General features: G+C 34.8%; 1 protein-coding gene across 1 annotated transcript; it reads right to left on the bottom strand.

The window, feature by feature from the left end:
* Positions 1 to 83: 83 nt before the first annotated feature.
* On the bottom strand, positions 84 to 25,788 carry Arp1 (Actin-related protein 1). The gene is given in 12 exon segments (XM_076508245.1): positions 84 to 860; positions 965 to 1,005; positions 1,313 to 1,374; positions 5,330 to 5,504; positions 6,812 to 6,877; positions 6,879 to 6,905; positions 7,166 to 7,382; positions 7,665 to 7,789; positions 9,141 to 9,266; positions 15,756 to 15,831; positions 17,779 to 17,843; positions 25,608 to 25,788. Coding segments are annotated over 12 exon segments (1,131 nt in total). The 5' UTR covers positions 25,656 to 25,788; the 3' UTR covers positions 84 to 757.

Raw genomic sequence — 25,788 nt, 5'->3', positions numbered from 1 at the left:
TCCTGTAACGTGACGTTTAGCTATTAGAATCTCTTGACAAGTAAGAGAAGTCTATTTTGACAAGAAAATTCACAAGTGAAACATTTTAGTTATTACCCATATCCATTAGTTTATTAATTTATTGATACAGTAAGTTTCTAGTAAGAAAATCTGTATTTTTCATCAATCACAGTGTAAGGTGATATTGTGGTACTAGTTTAACTTCAGCAATAAAAAAACCTGATATTTGTCTTAGTGTCAAGAAAATATTAAATAGAAGGCTAAACAGCTGCAATTTCTTTTCTACAAAACAATGTTATATGAAGAAGCGACGACTCCTTGTGAAATTATATTAAATGACTAGTTAAAAATTGAAGAATTTTTGGTCAAGATTATCATATGATAAACAAATTATTAATGAGAAGTGTAACAGAGGCAATAGTTTTTAATAAGTTTCCAGGTACCTGTGCTGAGAATTATTACACAAATATGAATTGTTTAAATTAAGATGTGAAAAAACTGCCACAATATTCCAGTTGAAACACTTGAAGATATTAATAATGAGAAGACTTATTTTGAAAGTAAAACATTTTGTTCTACAACTCCTTTGGTTTTGTTACCATATCCAAAGAACCTTGTAATTGTAACTTTCAAGAGATACAAATAAAATATTCTAGGAAAACTGAGGGATCAGTCACCTCAAGCTGTAAAGTATGAGTTGCCACCAATAAAAAACCAAAAGAGGGCACTGTCACATCCAGAATCTGAGAAGCTTCTATCAAAATGTTTTACGATGAATTGCTCTGTTTCCCTCTTCATCATACTCTCGTTTAGACACCCACATCTTCTTGAATGTGTCCAAAGATGCAAGAATAGAACCACTAGAGTAAAATAAATCTCTTTAATGTCTGTTTACATACACACATCTAATAAAATAACTTTTAGTAATTCTTTTGTACTACACAGAAATTAAAAGAATACTTACCCTATCCAAGTAGAATACAACCGTTCTTGAGGTGCAGATATCTGATAAATAAATAATACATATCACCTCACTGAATTGAGTCATCCAATTCTAATTAAAAGTATGAACTGTCTTTGTATTCCTGTTAATAATGAGATTCTAACGCAAATACTAGAGAAAGTAAATACAGAACAGTTTTTAATTTTTTATTATACCTCTACATTATTTTTAACCTCACAATGTGCTAATGACTTATGTTGACTCGTACACCATTTACTGTCATTTTAACTCTATCATTTTTTAAATAGTAACAGATTAAGGGTGTTCATTGTTTCATTATGACAAATCTGTAACCTTAATTGTACTTACCCGTATTTTAATATCCTTTGGTGCTATTTTCTTCACTTCACTCAACAGTCTGTCACCAAACCCTATTAAATATGTAGATACAAAAAGTGAAAGTTTGTAAAAGTTATTTTGTTTAACTACATAACACCAGTCTTTTTTTTCTCAACAAAAGGTTGAAACTAAACAGAATTTGTCTTTTCATCAAACTTCTGCTATATGCTACCACTGGTGAATAGAGGCAATGTAATCTCCATTAACTCTGGGGTTACAATCTCACGATGCTTATCAAAATTAAGAAAGCCAAGAAGTGAAAAGAAACTAGTACCGAAGCTTGAACCCAGGATTAATTTTTGGTTGACAGAGGGCGATGCTTGTTTAAGAGTACAAGTTGCCCCTGTCACTCCTAAAATGTTTTAGCTATGAACATGGAATTTCACAGCATTTTGTGTTACTTGTGGTCAAGAAATTAGCAAGTTAATTTATTATAACCACACAAATTGAACTGTATATATATATATATATATAGTATTGTATTTAATTGATAATATAAATCTATGGAACTTTTCTAACCTAAATTACTAGAGCTTAAAAAGCCAACAAATCTGGGAATGAATGATTGTCACATTACAATGGCCTCATGGCTACAAGGGGTACATTTGGCACTGGGTTTCAATTCCATAAACTTCAAAGTTAAGCATGCCAGTCACCATGCAACAAGGGTTCATACATCAGTAATGGTGAATCATGGTTACAAATTACTTTGGTACATAACATATGTTGTTTTTTTTTCTTCTTGCACTGGCTAGTTAAGCATTTGATCACTTTTTTAGTATTTATAGAGAACAGCCATTTCTGCATATTTTAATACTAATGTATGAAATTTATTTTTTCTGTTTACTTTGAAAGCTATATCAAAATTGAAAATGTACATTTTTTTATATTTATTAAATATTTAATTTTATTCTGAAATGATTTTAATCACAGGAAAATATTAATTTCACAAATAGACGCTAAGAGAAATATAATGTTTTTTAGTAATATACTAACCAACTTTGCTCTTGGTAATAACAGTATAGGAAGTACATAAAGAAAAGATGAAGCAGCTGTCCAACTCATAAGAATAGGAAAGTGAATAGAACTTTTGGAAGTGCTCACAATCAGGCATGCCAATGACATTTATGAAAAAAAGAGGAAAAGGTATATAGTCTGGCACCACAACCCCCCCGGGAAATTTTAAAAAATGGATGCTATTTGGTGTGATTTGGTGCAATCTGGGACATAATTTTCTTATGTTTTTTGACATTGCAATGTTGGAAAAGTACACAATATATATCATATAAAATAACAAAAGGAAATTAAGACTAATAAAAACTATAACTTTCATTTACAGTTTTTAGCAGATTGATTTATTCTTTTAATTTGCATTCATTTTTTTGAAGATATATCAAAATATCTAAAATTAACAAATAAAATAAGTAAATAAATGAAATTTAAGATTGTTTATTTGCTATTTATTCAGTTTAATTGTTTTCTAAATCAAAATATATTAGTAATATGAGTTAATAAAGTCAAAATAACTCAGTAAATATTTCAAATACAAATCATTTCATTATTATCCTTTTTATCATCATCAACTACTGGTTTGCTGCCAATTAATTGTTTTACAGTCATTGCCAATAACTACTCTGCTGCATATATTCCATACAATTTTCAAATCACATAAAATTACTCTTTTTGACTAATCATGACTACCTACAGTTCAAATTGTTCATCTATGCAATCTTGTCATTATACTACTGGTACCTTAATGTCAGTGAATTTTCCATTCTTTCACAAATTGACAATACAAACTGAAACAGCAAATCAAGGAAAGCTTTGACATTGCTTAAAAATTCAACTACTGATATGGTTCAATATTAAACTACTGATATCAGTGATAAATTAAATTTTGTACAGTCACTGACATCAACAACTACTGCTCTGCTGCATGTATTCCATTAAAATTTCAAATTACTTAAAATTACTCTACATGACTACCTACAGTAAAACTTGTTCATCTATACAATCTTGTCAGTAAATTACTGGTACCTCAATATCAGTATATTTTTCATTCTTTCACAATACAAACTGAAACAGCAAATCAAGGAAAGCTTTGACATTGCTTCAAAATAAAATTAATGATATGCTTTAAAATAAACCACTGGCACTGTATGCTGCAGATAATAATAAAATGTTTTTCAGTCACTGATATCAACTTCTGCTCTGCTGCATAAATTACAGTCAAATTCAAAATCACTTAATTTCCTTTAATCAATCTTGGCTACTTTCCTCTTTTTCGAGACAAGGGTTTCCAGTGCTCTCTTCTGAGCTTTTTTCTCTCCTTCTCTGAATGGGCAGCTCTCTGCGGCTTTCTGGACTTTTTCTTTAGCCAAGGTGGCTGGGCCAGATTTCACAGAACCATAGGCCTCAAGCCTTTCTGCCCTTTTCTTCTGATTCTCCTTCAGCTTTGAGGTATACTTTGAAGCTGCTGATCTAATGTCCTTACACAATCTCTTGTCTACAGGATCAAAATGAACATCTTTCCTTTTAAACATTTCAATCGCTGTTGTTTCTTTGGAGCGTAGAGAATATTTTATCGTCTGGTATGCACACGAGACCTGCAACGAGACTGCCTCCAAGATGAATCTCAGATTTTTTTTTCTGCAATAAACATTGAAAAAATACGATTTCTCCTCAAAAACCACCTACCTGGCCCCCAATTTCTCCTTGAATTTACACGAATCTCGTTCTCGTGGGTGATCGTTGAAATCCGCGTTTCAGCAGAAAAATGGCACGCATGCACAATTACCCAAGTGAACTCATTTACTACAGGCGTGAAATTGGCTTGCAAAATGAAAACTACAAGACACTTTGGAGTAAAAAAATTGGGGGTAGTATTAATTTTCCCACACAATTCTTAATTACTGGAAACCAAAATTAGCATAGATATTTTTGAACTAAACAAATGAGTAGTACACCCTTGTGCAAATTAATTGAAACAAGATGGAAAATTAAGATTTCTTCAATTTTTTGCATTTTATTTCTGAGAATCCAAAAATTACTCCTAAATTAATACATGATATGACCGCCTTTATTTTTCAGAAGATCATTAATCCGTTTTGGCATCAAGTCCACGAGTTGACCACAATCTTTACTAATTTTTGGATCGAGGTACCACACCTCAATTAGCTTATCTTTCATAGTACAGTCTTTTCCACAAAGTCTTTCTTTACAAATAGCCCAAAGATTTTCCAGGCCAGTTTAGCACCTTTATTCGTGTTGTAGTCATAAAATTCTTCACAAGTTTCGATGTGTGGCATGGAGCCAGATCTTGCTGAAAAATGCCAGATCCATCTGGAAATCTCTTTTCCAATTCTGGAACGACTCTTCTCTGCAAAACTTTGATGTGCTGTGGTCCTCTCATCATACCTTCTACGATATGTAAGCCTCCGATACCATAGTAGCTGAAAAAGCCCCAAAACATCTTCAAGGGATGTTTTACGAACTGATTGATGCGAGATTCTCAAAGTTTCTCACCTGGATATCTGTGAACATGCAGATTTCTTTGACCCCGTATGAAGAAATGAGTCTTGTCACTGAATAACACCTTCTTCTATTGTTCTTGCGTCCAGTTCTTATATTTCAGACCCCATCGATACCGTTTTTTCTTCATTGAGTTGGTAAGTTGTTTTTTGACTGGTCTCCTTGCCCTTGTAACGCAATTTCGAAGGACGTAATATTCCTCAAAATTTTGTCATATATCCCAAAAATAGATCGACCATACTGCAAAACACAGCTAATGACACCGTCTGTGCGAAAAAAATGACTATTAAAGGAAATCAGCGAGCCTACACTGGCTGCCATGCTGAAAATATTGTAAAATGACATTTGTTTCAATTAATATGCACAAGGGTGTAAGTGAAAGAAAGGTATAAATGATATACACATATTAAACTAAATTATGCTGGAACATTTTAGCAAACAGTTTAGTAGATTTACCTCTGAACAAGGTAGAACCTCCTGAGAGAACAATGTTTTGATATAAGACTTTACGTAGATCCATGTCCGACTTGTGAATAGAATTTCCCAGAACTTCATGCAGACCTTCAAATTCCTCTCCAATGATATCTGGTCGAAAAAGTATTTCTGGTGCTCTAAATCTAGCTGGCCCTATCTAAGAAATGCAAAAACAATGTTTTATAAAAATAAATAACAGAATTTAAGAACACATTTAGGAAAGGTTTTTATGATATGTTTAAGTACAAATCTATACAATGGACTATCTGTATTCTGCCCATGGACTTATTAGCCCTCAGACTTATGGTGAGCCACTAGCAAGGAGGGGATTGTGAACTCCACCTACCTAGAGTGTAGGAGTAGCTAATTATTTGATGTATGTGCAGTGTTTGTGATTGCCCAATGAAGCACAGAGTAACTCCAGGAGATGCAGTCCAGAAAATTTATATGTTGTGAACCAAATACTGAAATATAAATCACTGTTAATCAGATGAGAAAATACAAAGTATTTTTTTCAGAATTTTGTACAAAGCTATAAAACAGTTATCCTTGCATAGCTGTCCCTACCTTCAAACTAACAGGTCATGGAGAAAAGCCGTCTAGTTAAAAACAAGTGCCATCTTGTCAAATATTGGAATATTTCAGTCATTCCTACTCCACTCATGGGCTCAAAGTGATAACGTTTTTGTAACAATGGGTTGGAAATCCAAGAACCCTCAGACACATAAGCAGCACACACTACTTATCTACAAATAAGATATCATATATTCTAATTCCCAAAACTTACTTCAAAATGTGTCAAATAAGTTAATTTCCTCTGAATTTCTTTTTATTGAAGTAGAAAGAGTTCCAACACATTATTCAATATAGAATTTTTGACATCACTTAAATTTATAGAACACTTTCCACTAGTTATTGTTACTTGTTTTCTAATACTTTGAGATTCACATTTCACATGAATATCTCATCAACAAAAGATTCAGTAAAAACTAACAAATTATTCCAGTATTAGGATTTCTCTAACATAAGAAATATCCTTTGATGAAAAAAATCTGTATAATTATTGACTAAACAGTTAGAAAGAAAAAATATATAGAATCTAAAAGTATAACTTAAACTATACTTTTCTTTCCTTAGAATTTAGCTTGGGTTAATAAAAATGTTACAACTAGAAAATACTATCCTTGATGTATTCAGTCTACAGTTGTGTGGATAATGAAGTTGCAAAAGATATAAACTACATGCTAATCCTTTGAAACCAGAACAATAAGTTCTTACTGAAACATATCTTATGCTTAAGCAGAACCATAGAAATTATACATTTTAATTTTTTAAATCATTTTCTTCATCATTACAATTCATATTATATACTTTTTCATACATTAAAGTACATTTCAATAGAAAGTAATATACCATAGACAATTACACTGACAAAAAAATACAGCTAAACAATAACAGACATACTTCTAAAATACTTCCATCTGGTAAAGGATACTGTGCTTTCTCAGTTTCCATAGTTTCTTCTCGCTGCCGGGTTACTGGCAAGGTAACAAGCTTTCTAAAAAAATGAAGACATACATAATGACATGGAAGAAATAACAGAATGTAGTGAAACAAAAGAAAATAAACAGAGTGAGGTTACTCCTGTTTAAGTTTTATGGTGATACTGATCTAAACAATATTTAAGTTACATATTTTTGATCAAACTGACCAAATGTCAATTTTCCCTCTATACATTAGAGCAAAAGTAGATTGGGATGGATGTGAACAAGTCCTAACTTGCAATAGAAAACGTTACAACAATAAGTAAAGAGGTACCTCTTTCACAGATTTCACAATTTCAAACTCTGCTGTGGTGTGAAAATCAAATCCTTCCTTCCTCAACAAGAGACGCAAGTACCGAGTAACATCTCGACCTGCTATGTCTACACGTTGGATGCTATTAGGCATGGCAAAGCCTTCATAAATTGGAACAGCATGTGTGACACCATCTCCAGCATCTAATACTACACCAGTTGTGCGACCAGTAGCATACCTGGTGGCAAGAAATGGAACTTTTACTATGCAAATAATCACAGAATTAAAACTGATAGTAACAACAGTGCTGGTGGATTGGAGATTTAAGTTTCTTAGGACAGTAATTAATACAAAAATGTGTGTATGTCATAATGCAGAAAGTGAATAAATCCCAATTAACCCCTAACAGTTACTTCTGTACTTAGTCTAATAGGCTTGACTACTACTTAACAAAACCTACTTATCAAAAAAATTTAAATTTATCCCTAAATAAGACCAGATGAAATACAACAGCACATACAGACTTAAGACTGCCTGCATAGAGATAAACAATGCAGGTACATTGAAGGTTTCAAAAAATATCTCTGCTGACTTTTCCCTATTCCTTTGGGGGTTGAGAGGTGCTTCTGTGAGAAGTACTGGATGCTGGAAAAATATAAAAAAATTATCAACTCAAAACCATATCTATAAAAAATAAATTTTCTTACCCAAGTATTCACATAAAAATCATAATATCAAAAAATATGTCACAATTCACAAAAGAACTGTTAAAAAAAGTTAGCTAATATCAGTTTTCCCTCACTTCATGTATACATAAATCTACTTTTTGTTTTGGTTGTTGTGAAGAGATCCATGAAGACATGCTTTTTTCAGCATCTCCAAAGATTTAGTAAGAAAGCTGATATATCCTACATAAAAATAGTTTACATACAGTAAGTAGGTTGATAAATCCTACCTAATAACAGTTTATGTGCAGTAAGAAACTAGATAAATCCTTAGTAAAAATAATTTAGAGATGGTTTTATTACCTGAGTAATGTTAGAAATTTCTACCTGACATTAGGTCTGGACAAGTTAAATCCCAAGTGATAAATATTTCTTTCAAATAACTGTTCAAAAGATATAAGAATAATTTAAAAACTTTAAAATTCAAGAAATATGAAAAGGGAAAAAACTGGGATGTGAAAAGAAAAAAAAGCAAAGATATGATAAATACTAAAAAAGGGGGAAAAAGAAACTCAACTTTTGTATGTCACTGTTATAAACCAGTTGAAAAGTTATGGCAGAATTTTAGGAAGATTAATCAAAGGTACTGGAAACATCTGTCATATTTTTAAAAGAGAATGTATGCCTGCCATTTCACCTAAAAACTTTCTGATGATGTTAGAACACATTCTCTTGAAAACTTTCATTAATAGTTTCAGTCGTTTCTAATTTAAAACATGAACCATCTGTAACTTTTTAGTTACTAACAAATCCTAAGATCACCAAGATGTTAAATAGAAACAAGTGACTAAATAGTGAATCATAAACCCCTGAGCATATCCTGTAGAGAAGGCAGTTAAACCAAATCGTTTTCATGAAAGAAAGATTGGTAATTTATTATTTGAGCCCTACAAAGTAAAGAACTAACGTTTTGTGAGAATATTCACCTGATGAAAAGAAAAATATATTTAGAGGAATATTTTTTTAAATAATTTAAAACAAAACATTAAGTCAATTTATCCGAACATAGGACGAACATATCAAAACCCTCATAATAAAATACACAGGTTTATTAAGATAAAAATAACATTCATGTTTACAATTTAATTCTATCTATTAATATTTTACAACTAATAACAGAGCTAAAGTAACTCACAAGAAATACCCAGAGGATAACACAATGTTGGGTGCTCAAATACAGTTACATAGTATTTAGTCTTTAGAAACGTTTATTCCAGCAAGAAATACTTTTTCTGCATTACTTAAGGTGTATTATTATAACAGAAGTGTACCTCTTCGGGATACGTTTGAAGTTGTTCCTTAGAATAAATATACTGCCATATCCTCTCCATGTCATTCCAATCAGTTACTATTCCATGTTCCATTGGATATCGAATGCTTAGAAGCCCCCTGTGCTCCTAAAATAGTATGCCAAAAAATATGAACAACAATCAGAGAAATTAGTAAAAATTAAGTTTGCTTTATGGAAAAGATAAAACCTTCATAAATACAAAAATACAACAAAGGTACCTGGCATTTACACTGAAAGATGCAGGTATATCAAATCATTAGCACTGGTTGTACCAGTTGTTTCACTGAATTACATCATACTTGAACTACAAATAAGTCTGGAAAATAAATCTGATTGTGGTATTTATTTTGTAAGCAGTAAGCAAAGATGCTTTAACTTTGTTGTAACATTTTAATGATTTTTTAGATCTTTATATATTACTGTGAAACTTTCCTGTAACATTTCTACTTCATAATACTATGAATTTAAATCTTTGTTTTCATCCACAAGACAGCTCATGCAGTTTCATTACATTTATGATTACTGGTATACAATAAAAAACTTTTCTTACCATACCAACATTTTTTTCCCATTGTTAACCAGAAGGTGGCAATGTCTAAAAACACTAAACTCATTTTATATTCATTCATATATTTGTCTGCTTACATTTTATTTACTTTCCTAGTCAAGCATTTACTTAGGCCTAATTTAGATGCAGTCTCATAACAGTTGTGATGTAAACGAAACTTGATAAAGTTGAGAACAAAATAATCTTTTTTAAGCCAATCCCATCTTGTTCCATAAAAACAACTTTCCTATCACACTATAACATTATAATGGAATGAAATATAAAGAATGAGCTTTGCTTTCATGATTAGCTCACAAACTAACAACACCTTGAGACTGAGACAAACTAACAACACCTTGAGACTGAGACAAACTAACAACACCTTGAGACTGAGACAAACTAACAACACCTTGAGACTGAGACAAACTAACAACACCTTGAGACTGAGACAAACTAACAACACCTTGAGACTGAGACAAACTAACAACACCTTGAGACTGGAGACAAACTAACAACACCTTGAGACTGAGACAAACTAACAACACCTTGAGACTGAGACAAACTAACAACACCTTGAGACTGAGACAAACTAACAACACCTTGAGACTGAGACAAACTAACAACACCTTGAGACTGAGACAAACTAACAACACCTTGAGACTGAGACAAACTAACAACACCTTGAGACTGAGACAAACTAACAACACCTTGAGACTGAGACAAACTAACAACACCTTGAGACTTGAGACTTGAGACAAACTAACAACACCTTGAGACTGAGACAAACTAACAACACCTTGAGACTGAGACAAACTAACAACACCTTGAGACTGAGACAAACTAACAACACCTTGAGACTGAGACAAACTAACAACACCTTGAGACTGAGACAAACTAACAACACCTTGAGACTGAGACAAACTAACAACACCTTGAGACTGAGACAAACTAACAACACCTTGAGACTGAGACAAACTAACAACACCTTGAGACTGAGACAAACTAACAACACCTTGAGACTGAGACAAACTAACAACACCTTGAGACTGAGACAAACTAACAACACCTTGAGACTGAGACAAACTAACAACACCTTGAGACTGAGACAAACTAACAACACCTTGAGACTGAGACAAACTAACAACACCTTGAGACTGAGACAAACTAACAACACCTTGAGACTGAGACAAACTAACAACACCTTGAGACTGAGACAAACTAACAACACCTTGAGACTGAGACAAACTAACAACACCTTGAGACTGAGACAAACTGACAACAAGACTGAGACAAACTAACAACACCTTGAGACTGAGACAAACTAACAACACCTTGAGACTGAGACAAACTAACAACACCTTGAGACTGACTACAAACTGAACAACACAACACCTTGAGACTGAGACAAACTAACAACACCTTGAGACTGAGACAAACTAACAACACCTTGAGACTGAGACAAACTAACAACACCTTGAGACTGAGACAAACTAACAACACCTTGAGACTGAGACAAACTAACAACACCTTGAGACTGAGACAAACTAACAACACCTTGAGACTGAGACAAACTAACAACACCTTGAGACTGAGACAAACTAACAACACCTTGAGACTGAGACAAACCAACAACACCTTGAGACTGAGACAAACTAACAACACCTTGAGACTGAGACAAACTAACAACACCTTGAGACTGAGACAAACTAACAACACCTTGAGACAACAAACCAACACCTTGAGACTGAGACAAACTGACAACACCTTGAGACTGAGACAAACTAACAACACCTTGAGACTGAGACAAACTAACAACACCTTGAGACTGAGACAAACTAACAACACCTTGAGACTGAGACAAACTAACAACACCTTGAGACTGAGACAAACTAACAACACCTTGAGACTGAGACAAACTAACAACACCTTGAGACTGAGACAAACTAACAACACCTTGAGACTGAGACAAACTGACAACACCTTGAGACTGAGACAAACTAACAACACCTTGAGACTGAGACAAACTAACAACACCTTGAGACTGAGACAAACTAACAACACCTTGAGACTGAGACAAACTAACAACACCTTGAGACTGAGACAAACTAACAACACCTTGAGACTGAGACAAACCAACAACACCTTGAGACTGAGACAAACCAACAACACCTTGAGACTGAGACAAACTAACAACACCTTGAGACTGAGACAAACTAACAACACCTTGAGACTGAGACAAACTAACAACACCTTGAGACTTGAGACTGAGACAAACTAACAACACCTTGAGACTGAGACAAACTGACAACACCTTGAGACTGAGACAAACTAACAACACCTTGAGACTGAGACAAACCAACAACACCTTGAGACTGAGACAAACTAACAACACCTTGAGACTGAGACAAACTAACAACACCTTGAGACTGAGACAAACTAACAACACCTTGAGACTGAGACAAACTAACAACACCTTGAGACTGAGACAAACTAACAACACCTTGAGACTGAGACAAACTAACAACACCTTGAACACCTTGAGACTGAGACAAACTAACAACACCTTGAGACTGAGACAAACTAACAACACCTTGAGACTGAGACAAACTAACAACACCTTGAGACTGAGACAAACTAACAACACCTTGAGACTGAGACAAACTAACAACACCTTGAGACTGAGACAAACTAACAACACCTTGAGACTGAGACAAACTAACAACACCTTGAGACTGAGACAAACTAACAACACCTTGAGACTGAGACAAACTAACAACACCTTGAGACTGAGACAAACTAACAACACCTTGAGACTGAGACAAACTAACAACACCTTGAGACTGGGACAAACTAACAACACCTTGAGACAGACAAACTAACAACACCTTGAGACTGAGACAAACTAACAACACCTTGAGACTGGAGACAAACTAACAACACCTTGAGACTGAGACAAACTAACAACACCTTGAGACTGAGCAAACAAACAACACCTTGAGACTGAGACAAACTGACAACACCTTGAGACTGAGACAAACTAACAACACCTTGAGACTGAGACAAACTAACAACACCTTGAGACTGAGGACAAACTAACAACACCTTGAGACTGAGACAAACTAACAACACCTTGAGACTGAGACAAACTAACAACACCTTGAGACTGAGACAAACTAACAACACCTTGAGACTGAGACAAACTAACAACACCTTGAGACTGAGACAAACTAACAACACCTTGAGACTGAGACAAACTAACAACACCTTGAGACTGAGACAAACTAACAACACCTTGAGACTGAGACAAACTAACAACACCTTGAGACTGAGACAAACTAACAACACCTTGAGACTGAGACAAACTAACAACACCTTGAGACTGAGACAAACTAACAACACCTTGAGACTGAGACAAACTAACAACACCTTGAGACTGAGACAAACTAACAACACCTTGAGACTGAGGACAAACTAACAACACCTTGAGACTGAGACAAACTGACAACACCTTGAGACTGGGACAAACTAACAACACCTTGAGACTGAGACAAACTAACAACACCTTGAGACTGAGACAAACTAACAACACCTTGAGACTGAGACAAACTAACAACACCTTGAGACTGAGACAAACTAACAACACCTTGAGACTGAGACAAACTGACAACACCTTGAGACTGAGACAAACTGACAACACCTTGAGACTGAGACAAACTAACAACACCTTGAGACTGGAGACAAACTAACAACACCTTGAGACTGAGACAAACTAACAACACCTTGAGATTGAGACAAACTAACAACACCTTGAGACTGAGACAAACTGACAACACCTTGAGACTGAGACAAACTAACAACACCTTGAGACTGAGACAAACTGACAACACCTTGAGAGGACTGAGACAAACTAACAACACCTTGAGACTGGGACAAACTAACAACACCTTGAGACTGAGACAAACTAACAACACCTTGAGACTGAGACAAACTAACAACACCTTGAGACTGAGACAAACTAACAACACCTTGAGACTGAGACAAACTAACAACACCTTGAGACTGAGACAAACTAACAACACCTTGAGACTGAGACAAACTAACAACACCTTGAGACTGAGACAAACTGACAACACCTTGAGACTGAGACAAACTGACAACACCTTGAGACTGAGACAAACTAACAACACCTTGAGACTGAGACAAACTAACAACACCTTGAGACTGAGACAAACTAACAACACCTTGAGACTGAGACAAACTAACAACACCTTGAGACTGAGACAAACTAACAACACCTTGAGACTGAGACAAACTAACAACACCTTGAGATTGAGACAAACTAACAACACCTTGAGACTGAGACAAACTAACAACACCTTGAGACTGAGACAAACTAACAACACCTTGAGACTGAGACAAACTAACAACACCTTGAGACTGAGACAAACTAACAACACCTTGAGACTGAGACAAACTAACAACACCTTGAGACTGAGACAAACTAACAACACCTTGAGACTGAGACAAACTAACAACACCTTGAGACTGAGACAAACTAACAACACCTTGAGACTGAGACAAACTAACAACACCTTGAGACTGAGACAAACTAACAACACCTTGAGACTGAGACAAACTAACAACACCTTGAGACATATGCAATTACATCACACCATGATAGCTGAGATTGAAAAATTGAATGTCCAAGGTTCAAAATGACCATGTTGTTAAAGCTATTTCAGCTTTAAGTGTTACATTACACACAGAAAAACATACTCCTGGAAATTCACAGAATCTACGTAGTTTCCATTTGGAGAATTCCAAGTTCAACAAAAACCCAAATTTGAGATTTAAAAAACATTCTTTAATTAAATAAAAATTATTTAAAAAGTCCTAACTCTGATGTGTTAAACAAATGTGTCAAAAAATGAGTGCACACTTATTTTCTATAATATTTTAAACTCCATACACTAATTGCCAAAGTGTTTAGCTAGAAAGACTGGTTCCAATAGGAAAATTTTGAACTTATGCTAATTTAGTTACTAAGTTTATCTACTTTTTATGAAGTTGGCTAAGTCTGATGCTTTTTCCAATCAAATTTAGTGCTCTAAGAACAGAATATTGTATAAAAGTTGACAAACAGCCTTCATATCTTTAGTCTTCATGTACCCACACTGAAAGGGAATCACATGGATGGAAAAGGTATGAAAGTCAGAGACCAAACAATAGGGATTGATATATTACATTCCCACATTAACTTTGGCTGAGGAATTTCATCCTTTAAATTGACTCCGCCATTACTGTAATCTTAGGTTACAAAACAGTACTGTAGTCTTCAGTCAGACACGCATTACTGTGGTCTTGGGTCAGACACACTATTGTGATCTAGGGTCAGATACAGGTTACTGTAATACTGGTTGCATCAAAATTCATATAAATACTGAATATCACCTTAAAATCAACTAGTTTGGCATCATCTGGTAATTTTGTAAGCCTAAAACTTCAATACATAGATGGTTGGCCAAGATGGCAACCACATAAGCATATTAAGCAACAGAGGTTTGAACTCCTACTGTGAGTTAAGCATGAGAATGGCAAGACTGGTTTTAAAAAGTGTTGCTGAGCCCTATCATATGTGTTCAACCCTGACCTTATGACTAACAACCACTTTTTTAACCAATTCTATTCTAAATTCAGAAACTGACACCGAAATAAAGACATACCAAGAGCGGTGTGGCTCTTTCTATCTAATGATATTTTTTTAGAGCAATAAGATAAAACATTCAACTGTTATGATACTAACTGGTTTAGAAATATATTGTCTGCCATTCCTTTAACCCACTGGATAAAAAATATAATGGAAACTTAACACAAGAATATGTTTATTTTAAATCTAGTATCACTTCATAACAATTCCATTAGAACTAATCTCTAGAGCTTAAAGCAAGACTCCCTTCAAACAATTTCTCATGAATCAAAGTTTAATCTTTAATCTTATGCTTGTGATCATATTGTTCATTCTCCACATGTACATACATACATACTAACCTCTGCTTTGGGCCCAACAAAAATGTCTCCTTCCAGCGCACCTGCCATCACTCGAACATGTTTGGGCCTCCCGATACTGTAAACCAATCAAGTTCAAGATTTAAAACCAAACTTATATTATAATATTATGAATATTAGTAATCATGAAGTTGGTAAGTGACATTGTTCAAAACTACTAAACAGAATCATGTTCAAGATTTTAATTCTTTAATAATAAAAAGGTACAACCATGTTTTACATAATATTACATTCTTAACTTACAGTTATGAATTATTGTAATTATTACAGTGTTTGTTTTTTCTGCACTAGCCTTCCAGAATTTAGCAGTGTAAGACTAGAAGAAAGGCAGCTAGTCATCACCACCCACCACCAACTCTTGGGCTACTCTTTTACCAACGAATAGTGGTATTGATCATCACATTATAATGCCCCCACAGTTTAAATGGCGAGCATGTTTGATGCAATGGGGATTCGAACCCGCAACCCTCAGATTACGAGTCAAACGCCTTAACCCACCTGGCCATGCTGGGGCTATTACAGTGCAGTGGTAACTTAAACCTGCCTGAGTTGAGAGCATTAACACATTCAGGGATCTAAAACGTTCTTCTGAGGGATGGATTAGGTAACTTCAAGTAAAATGAATAAATATTCATAACAACAATTTGGTATTAAACTACATAAATATTTTAATGTTAATAAAAACCATAATCCTATTTCCAGTATGTAATAACTTAAATAACAGCTAAAAATTACATTTTGTCAACTTAATCTAGTTCACACCCAGACAGTTGTGTTCTACCAACTGATGATATAAAAAGCATCTCGATTACTATCAAGCCTGTAGTATCCCAGCCGATCTGATGAGCCACGGTAGTGGGAAAAAAACCTTGTTAGTACTAGATATAGTATAGTTGAAGTATTACTTTTTCTTTGTACTGTAACAAAAACCCTTCAGGCTAAATTAAAAATATTTTTATTAAATGTTTATTTAAGTTATAGAACACTTATCATTTGTACAAAATGTTTTGATAGGGTTTTTGTTTCTAGCAGTTTCTTAATAAATCAAGTATAATAAAAAGAAAACAACATTTATCCCTACTTTGGCTCAATTGGTGATTTGCCAATTAGAGATAAAATTCTTGAAATTAAGTAACTCAATTTTGTAGTTTTGACTTTCTTGTTTCAATACATATTGTAACATTAAAACTTTCCATACTACCATCTCTAGCTAGCTAGATATGTATATATAGAGATCCATACCAGTCTTTACAAAATTAAAATATTTTTTTATATTTGTTAGGATATTTACAAGAATCACATACACTTGATTCAGTTTTGTTGCTTATCACAACCTACCCTCAAAACTAATTATACACCCAAAGTAGCTCATAATATCCTCTTCTGTATAAAAACAGAATCACTGGGACTCAGAGTTCTGTGAAAGAGTTAGGGCAATAAGGTTCATCATGGTTTCTTTACACTTACTTTGATGAAAATTGTTGGAACAGTGAGAATTTGACTGGCTTCATAAACATGTATACATGGATTTAGACAGTTTTGTAAGTACAATAAGCTTTAGTTTTTCTCAGCCAATACTGCGAAATAGTCATTAATATTCAGATAATTTAAAGGTGGTTTTAAAAGAGCAGTTTTTATAGTCACCATTTTCTTTCAACACAATCCCTTCTACTAACAACAACCACAGTTATTAATGATATTAGAATTACACACAAAATTCTTGGTGCATCATATAATTCACTAATATAAGTTCTAAAATACATTTTTTGTGACTCATGAGTAATTCCTTGCTACTTAATTTGTTTAAAGTTCATAAATTTATGAAACCTAAATTGGATCTTTTTTATTAATATCAACAAACACTGGTCAATAAGCCTGAAATCCAGTGAAACAATATAATTTTGGTTAAACATAGGAATAGCTAATTCTATGTATCACATGTACACAACACAATACCAAAAAACCTCCACTTTTAATTATTTATAAATACCATGTTCTGACTTACTAGTTTGGAAAGTGACATTTTGGGACTTGATCTCCAGCAAACCCTGCTTTGATTACTCCAGATCCCTAAAAAAATAAAATTCATCCTCAAATATACCAGATTTACATCTCAAAACTTCAAAACCTGTTAACAGTGTGAAAACACAGTGGAAACTAATCACAACGTGTGTATGAAAACTTTGCTCTTCCTCTAAGTGGAACAGATGTAAAACAGTTATGAACAGGAAAACACATTAATGTGAACATAAGAGGAGGTATATACTTAACCAAAGTTAATAAACTCAGAATTACCTAGTATATCTGCTGAGAAATAGTTTACTTGGTAGACAGGTAGGCATTTTGTGTTTAATGGCAAAAAGCTACTAGGCTATCTGTGCAAAACAAGATGTAGTATACTATAATGGTATATGGAAATTAAGGTAAAAATATGTAAAATTAAGATCTTCCAGCTAGACTGAAACATTAAGTTCAAACTTGCTGTCAGTCACCTGAAGTTGGCCTTTCCAGTCCTGGGTTCAGGTCAAAATAAAAATTAAAATGTGTAACAACAATCATGCTAAAACAGTATATAATCCAATAAAAACCTTAAATTAAGTTAAAAAAGACTAATGGCTCTTAAAAATCTAAAATCATAAGTGAGATGGAAAGTATCACCTATGACATTGGCTGATGTCAAGGGCAAACCTACCTTAAAAATGTTTAAAATGGCATCATCGTTCTTGGTTGTAACTACGACACAATAATAAAACATGTACGATTATGACCTAAGTGCCACACAGACCACACACTGGTGCATCAGTACCAAATAAAAGGAAATGGTGAGCTAAAAAAAAACTGACCAATGTGTAACCTAGCCAAAATAACTTCCTCCCTTTGATCTTTACAGAAACAAGATGGCCAAAGAGCTAAAGAAGGCTTGATTTCAAAAAGCTTATTATTTTGTTGTTCACTCCAGGTCAACTGCCAACTGGTGTACAGTCGGGTTTTGATAACTGGATCATAGTCCATATATGGAATAGGTACAGTGGTGATAGAGCCAGAGCAATTGGACTTTGCTGCCCTGTCAACTAGCTCATTCTCACAAATACCAATATGACCTGGTATCCAAAAAAACTGGACAGGTAGGTAAAAGAGAGAGATGGGCCACTTTGTTTTGAATATTGATAAGAATAGGGTGGTAACTAACATGGAATGATGTCAGGGCCATCAGAAAGCTGAGTGAACCAGCACAAATCATACAATTCGTATATTGCATAGTTTCAATATGATTCAGGGCAAGAGAAATGGCATACAATTCAGCAGTGAACACAGAAACTGTAAAGGGGATTCTGTGTGTTACAACTGAACTGTAACAAACCATGGCAGAGCCTACAGAGTCACCTGATTTTGAACCATCTGTATATATGGGAATAGATGGATCGTTTGAAAGATGTTCAGCAAATAGAGAGTGATATTTCCAATCAGGAGTACTGACCTTCCTCAGATGACTCAAACATAGGCCACACTTGGGGATAGTAATTAGCCATGGTGAAAGAGGCCAATCTGTGGATACTACCATACTATTCAACAATATATCCAATTTTTCTGATTGCGCCTGGATATGAAGAATAAATGGAACAATGTCAGACTTTTTACTATAAAAACTGTGGCCCACTGAGGATGGAAAACACAACCCCAAGTAGGATGCTGTGGTAAAGAGCAAAGTATGGAAGCATAACTAAGGGATGATTTCAAATGACAAATATACAGTAGGGGTTCATGGGACTCCACGTACAAACTTTGAACTGGAGAAGTATGAAAGGCCTTAGTGCAAAGCCAAAGCCCCTGATGCTGGATAGGATCCAACATTTTCAGAGCTGAGGTTCTGGCAGAACCATAAACCCACAGTCAAGTTTGGATCAGATAAGGGCATGATAAATTTTAAGCATGGAGTATCAATCTGCTCCCCAAGAGGTGGAAGAGAGGACACAGAAGATGATCAATGCTCTTATACATTTGAAACAAAGTTTAACATACAGTCAAATATAAGACTTAAGAACTTTACCTCAGGTACAAAAAAAAGTACATCATCATCAATATGAAGTTCTAGATCTGGATGAATACCCCGTTGGCAGCAGAAATGTACACAGTTTCAGGGAGAGGAAGTTGAAAATCATTTGTTGTGGTCCACTTAAGTATATGATTGATTGCAGTTTGTAGCTACCATTCAATAAACCTCATGTTTGATGACGGTCATGAGATGTGAAAGTCATCAATGAAAAGACCATTTGCAACTGTAGGGGATAGCTGTTCACTAATGGCATTAATCTTTATAATAAAAAGTGTGACACTTAGAACACAGCCCTGAAGGACTCCAAGTTCCTGTGGGAAAAAACAGGAAAGTGTTGAGTCCACACAGACCTGGAATTGGTGGTTCATTAAAAAATGCAAATTGTTACACAATCCTTATGAGTGAAGCTCTCGCAAGATGCCATATCTCCATGTTGTATCATAAGCTTTCTCTAAATAAAAAAATATAAACTAGATGTTGTTGCTTCAAAAAGGCTTCTCTGGCTGATGTTTCAAGACGAATTAAGCGGTCTATCATAGAGCATTGTCTTCTCAATCCACAGAGTGGATGAGAGAAGGTTGTTTGATTCAAGGAACCAAAGCAAACCACACAACAGCTTGGTGCCACGAATCAGGAAAGACATTCTCCTGCCATATCAGGTTAAGAACAGTAAGATGAATAGTCAGACAAGTAGAAGAAAGGTGGCATAGCATTTCATAATGGATATCATCAGGTCCAACTGATGTATTGCCAGACTGATGAAGCCCAAGTTTGAGTTCCACCAGCGTAAGAGGGCAATTGTAGTCATAATGATGATCAGTCGAAAAGGAAAGAGGCAAATGTTCAACTCATGTTTTAATAGCTAAGGAAGGGGATGAGTTTGAAGAGCTAGATACATGAGAGAAACATTCACCAATAGTATTGGCAATGTTCTGAATTTCAGCAACTTCATGGCCATTGGATATTAAGATAGAGAGGATGGCAGAAGTACACCATCCACTCACCTTACAGATCTTGTTCCATATAACTTTTACACTGGTTGTTGAAGAAATGCTGGAGGTATATTTAATCAAAGATTCTGTCTAACTCACCAAGCATGTGCACAGACCTGCTGAAATGCAATGAGGTTTGAAAGCATGGGATATCTACGAAATTTGTCCCAAGCACGTTTCTGAGCTTTTTGTGTTATAAACAAATAGAATTCCACCAACGGCGGAGATGCTGTGGGAAAGATGTAGAGGTTTTAGGGATGTACTAAGCAACTGCTTGGACAATACAGTTAGTTACTGCTGCTACACAATCATCCATTGATGATTTACATAAGATGGCAGGATCAAGTACCAAGAGAGTATCGAAAGAAGGCCAGTTGCCCTGGTCTAACTTCCACCAAGACACAAAAGATGGCAGGATCAAGTTCTGAGAGAGCAGTAAAAAAGGGCCAGTTAGCTTGGTCAAACTTCCACCAAGGCACATGGGTTGGGTGGCAATGACCACAGTCAATCTCTCTTAATATGATAGGAAAATGATCACTACCCTGTGGATTGATGTCAACCTCCCAAGAAAAGCAAGTGAAAAGCGAAGAGAAGCAGATAAAAAGATCTACAGCAGTAAATAACTGACTGGGTGCATGAAAATAAGTATAAGAGCCAGTATTGAAGAGAGACAGGTTGTGATTCAAGAGCATATACTCTATAGCACAACCCCTCACATCAATACTAGAACCACCCCAGAAGGGATTATACCCATTAAGATCCCCAAAATTAAAAAAAGGGTTGGCAGTTGCTCAATGAGGGCATCAAGGTCTGATAAATTATAACTTTTTCCTAGGTTAAGGTACACAGAGCAAATTATGATGGTATGACCCAAGGAGATATGGATAGCTACAGCCTCCAAAGGCATATTCAATGACAAGGACTGAGTGGGCACATGCTGGTCAACCAGCAGTGTTACTTCCCCACGTCCTTGTCCTACACATGACCTGTCATTTCGGTATAAGGAGTATTGTTGAACTGTGACTGTATTAGTAGGTTTTAAAAATGTATCCTGCAAAGAAAGACATTTGGAATGATAAAAGTCAATCAATTCCTTGATGTCATTCACATTTGATTGAAAGCCTCGACAGTTCCACTGAATTAGCGTGGTCATTTTTTACTTATTTTGGAGGAAAATATGGCAAAGAGACCTTTGCTTGTGACCACATTTTTTTTTCTTTACTGGATGTGGGTCGGTCACTCTCTATTGATCCTGCTCTGGATCGAGTAGGCAGGTCTGTGTTTGTAGGCATACATTCCAGTAATTTGTTTAACTTTTGGGGTGTCCAGAGAGGAAGACCCATGGAAATACCTGGGCTTGAACAAGGTGAAGTTGGGCAATAACTAGAAGATGTGGTAAGGACACAGATAGAAGCAGATACTAATTCATTAACTTTGATTTTGGAGGGTATTAGATTATGATGTGCTGTAAAGGATTCTGTAGGAGGCACGGAAAGGTCTGTCTGGACTCCTACTGTAGTAGTGGAACAGATTACAGCAGAATAAGACCAAGATGAAATTGGGAATAGTAATTTCTGAGCCTCTAGTTAAGTAATATTGTGAACAGTCTTTAGACATTGTACTTCTTCCTCTTCTACCCATTTAGGGCAAGAAGTAAAATAAGATGGATGTGGACCATTACAATTAATACAATGCGGTTCCAGATGGCATTCAAAAGCATCATGGTCTTTACCAGCACAACGGGCACATGTTAAGGAACCACGGCAAGATGTTTTTGAATGACCAAATTGTTGACAACGAAAACATCTAACAGGGTTAGGAATATAAGACCATAACGTACAATTCAGATAGCCTGCCTTGATTGTAGTGGAGGACGTGGTGTTGTAAATGTTAATATCAGAACATTTGTTGGCTTCATAATCCTGTCTTTACGAGTAAAAATTCGATGCATGGCTGTAACGCCTTGGCTGGTGAAACTTGCAAGGATCTCTGACTCAAAATGGTCTTTAAATCTCTCTCAACTATAACTCCTCTGGAAGAATTCAAAGTAGAATGAGGAGTAACCTCAATGGGTATATCTCCAATGGCCTTTGATTTCAAGAGGAGTTTGAAATGTTGTGATGATGATGTTTCCACTAAAATGTCCCCAGACCGTAATTTTTTACCAATTTAGAAAAGCCAGCAAGCCCTTCTGAATAAAAAAAAATGAAGACATCTGCCTTAAGGGTTTTCAGTTAAATAATGTATAATTAACAATTTTGGGACAGATTCAAGTTGTGAGTTTGACAATATAGTCATCAATGAGTGGCAGTTTGCCAGTAGTTGGATTTTTATCTATGCTCATACTTATTTTTTTTTATTTGAGGGGTATCCATAATAAAAAAAGAATATTTCGGTGCCCACTAACCCCACCCATCATGAAGCCCAACGAGGGGACTCACTATAGTGCCATATAAGGTCACTGCACCAACGCCAAAGTTTTGTGAGCACTATATCTGAACAACAGTATCAGACAATGTCCACTATACCCCTTGAGGACGTCCTACGCTGGCACTAAGTCAACCCTGGCCCAAATGGACTAGCCTGTCTACATGAATTCAAGGCCAAAGTTGGACCCCTCAACCACCAGGAACCTCTCTTCACAGGTCACCACACATGGTCAACATGCAGGTAGATGTGTAGGTCCCAGAGGTAAACTAAAAGTACAGAACCTTCTCTGGGAGGTCTCCTCACCACATACAGGAATCTACATCAAAGGGTAGGTTACTTGTATAGCTATGTACGAAGTTTCGAGTCACAATGGACGAGCAAAAAACAATGGAGATAAAGCCTCTCCCACACCCTAAAAAAAAATTGTTTATTTATGATATAATAGGATAAATGAAACATTATGCAGACTTTTGGGTGGATTATGGACTGCCTAAACCTACCTGTGGCTGTAACATTGAGATAAATGTTTATGATTTAAATTATTAAAAAAACAAACCATTTCACACTTGAAGTAATCAAGTCTTAGGTATAAATATTAGTGAATGTTTTAATTTCACAATTTATCTATATTTAAAAAAAAAAAAAACTTTTTCTTTAAACTTCACCAGCTTTTATTTTCTTCACCCTTTTGAAGCAGAAACAAACATTTTATGGGTTTTAGTTAAAATGCAATGATGTTTGGTATTATAATGATGAAATACATTTATATTTTATATGCATGTAGTATGGTAATTCATAGATTGTCTATATTCTTAATAAGATTGTATGAGTAGCAGTTGTAAATCATAGTCTAATTACATTAAAGATTTTATTCAATGAATTTTGACAAAAGTGTGTGTATGTTTTCTTATAGTATAGCCACATTGGGCTATCTGCCAAGTCCACTGAGAGGAATCAAATCCTTGATTTTACCATTGTAAATCAGTAGACTTATCACTGTACCAGCTGGGCACTTTGAGAAATGTTTTTATTAAATATATTCTGAATTATATGTACACAGAAATATAACCATAAAAAAAATAGTATTTGACATAATTCAACAAACCACTAAATCCACACTTTACTGGGCTTTTAATATAGCACTAAGATATATGAAAAATCTTACTATTCAAACAAAATCATCAAGTCAGGATGCTTGGAATACAAGTTTGTTAATAACTAATGAACTCCCCCTAGAGTCTATTATAATTGTTGGTTTGGTTTTTTTATGAATTTCACACAAAGCTACATGAGAGCTATCTGTACTAGCTGTCCCTGATTGAGCAGCACAATACTATAGGGCTACTCTTACCAACGAATAATGGAATTAACCATAACATTATAATGCCTGTATGGCTAAAGGGGTAAGCATGTTTTGTATGACAGCAATTTGAACTTGCAACCCTCAAATTATGCATCAAGTGCCTTAATCACCTGGCTTTGTCGGGTTTATATTATAAATACATTGGTAAAATTGCAATTTAGCTGTCTGTATTCCATATTTGATTTGGGGCACAAAATCACAACTTTACCAGGATTTTTGCTTCGTGTAATGGATTAAAAAGTAACTTACATTTAATTTTATAGGACAGAAAGTCAAAAGTACTAAGGATTGACCAAAATATACTATGCTAAAATCTCTACGTACCCAGATCTAATTTCAAGAAATTTATTTCTTAATAACGTTGTGTATACCGAATATCACAAAATATTACTTACGTATAACTATAATACATAGTAGGTAAAAACACTAACTAGGCTAACAACTACTTCGTAGCTGAAGTTACAATACCAACTGTCCATCGTCAGAGAGACAGCCTTACCAGTACTAGTTAGGCTTAAAATATGAGTTTGGCTTTGGTCACGATTTCCAACGTATCATGTTTGACGAATATTTTGTCAATAATTTTAATAATACTCAAAAAATTTTTAGTAATTGTTCACTTCGAGTGTTGAATTTTTATTAAACAGCAGAAATAAAGGTAAAATTGTGATTTTAGGCCGGAAAATACACTTTTATTTTTGGTCGAAATACTATTATATTTTCTAACCCTACAACATTATAAAGAAACGTAAATAAATTCAACTAGCTCACAACTTTATAACACAGTAGAGTTAAAGTTACTGAAATATAACATAACGTTACGACCAATGTACGTTAAAATTAAGTAAAATTAATTAAATGTTTTACATTATACTTAATATTACTTACTGTTATTAATACTAGTACTAGTATTACTATTAGTATTAATATTGTATTTTTCGCTTAGCGGCTTCGTACTTTAAAATTCGTCCAACATTTTTTTTCACATTACTTACATTATCAATAACAACAGGTTGATTAACTATAACATCGTATGCTTCCATTAGTGTTTGTAATATACTTTTCCAAATTCTACTGTTTTTTTGTACACGTTGGAAAACTTCGTTCTACACCATTCCAGATTTATAAATTCACCCACGGAGAATGACTCATCCACAGGTTTTCTCTAATATATTT

This window comes from Tachypleus tridentatus, chromosome 6 (genome assembly GCF_004210375.1).
Source record: "Tachypleus tridentatus isolate NWPU-2018 chromosome 6, ASM421037v1, whole genome shotgun sequence".
Taxonomy (NCBI): domain Eukaryota; kingdom Metazoa; phylum Arthropoda; class Merostomata; order Xiphosura; family Limulidae; genus Tachypleus; species Tachypleus tridentatus.
The sequence above is the reverse complement of the archived record's forward strand: the minus strand, read 5'-3'. Positions and strand labels throughout refer to the sequence as shown.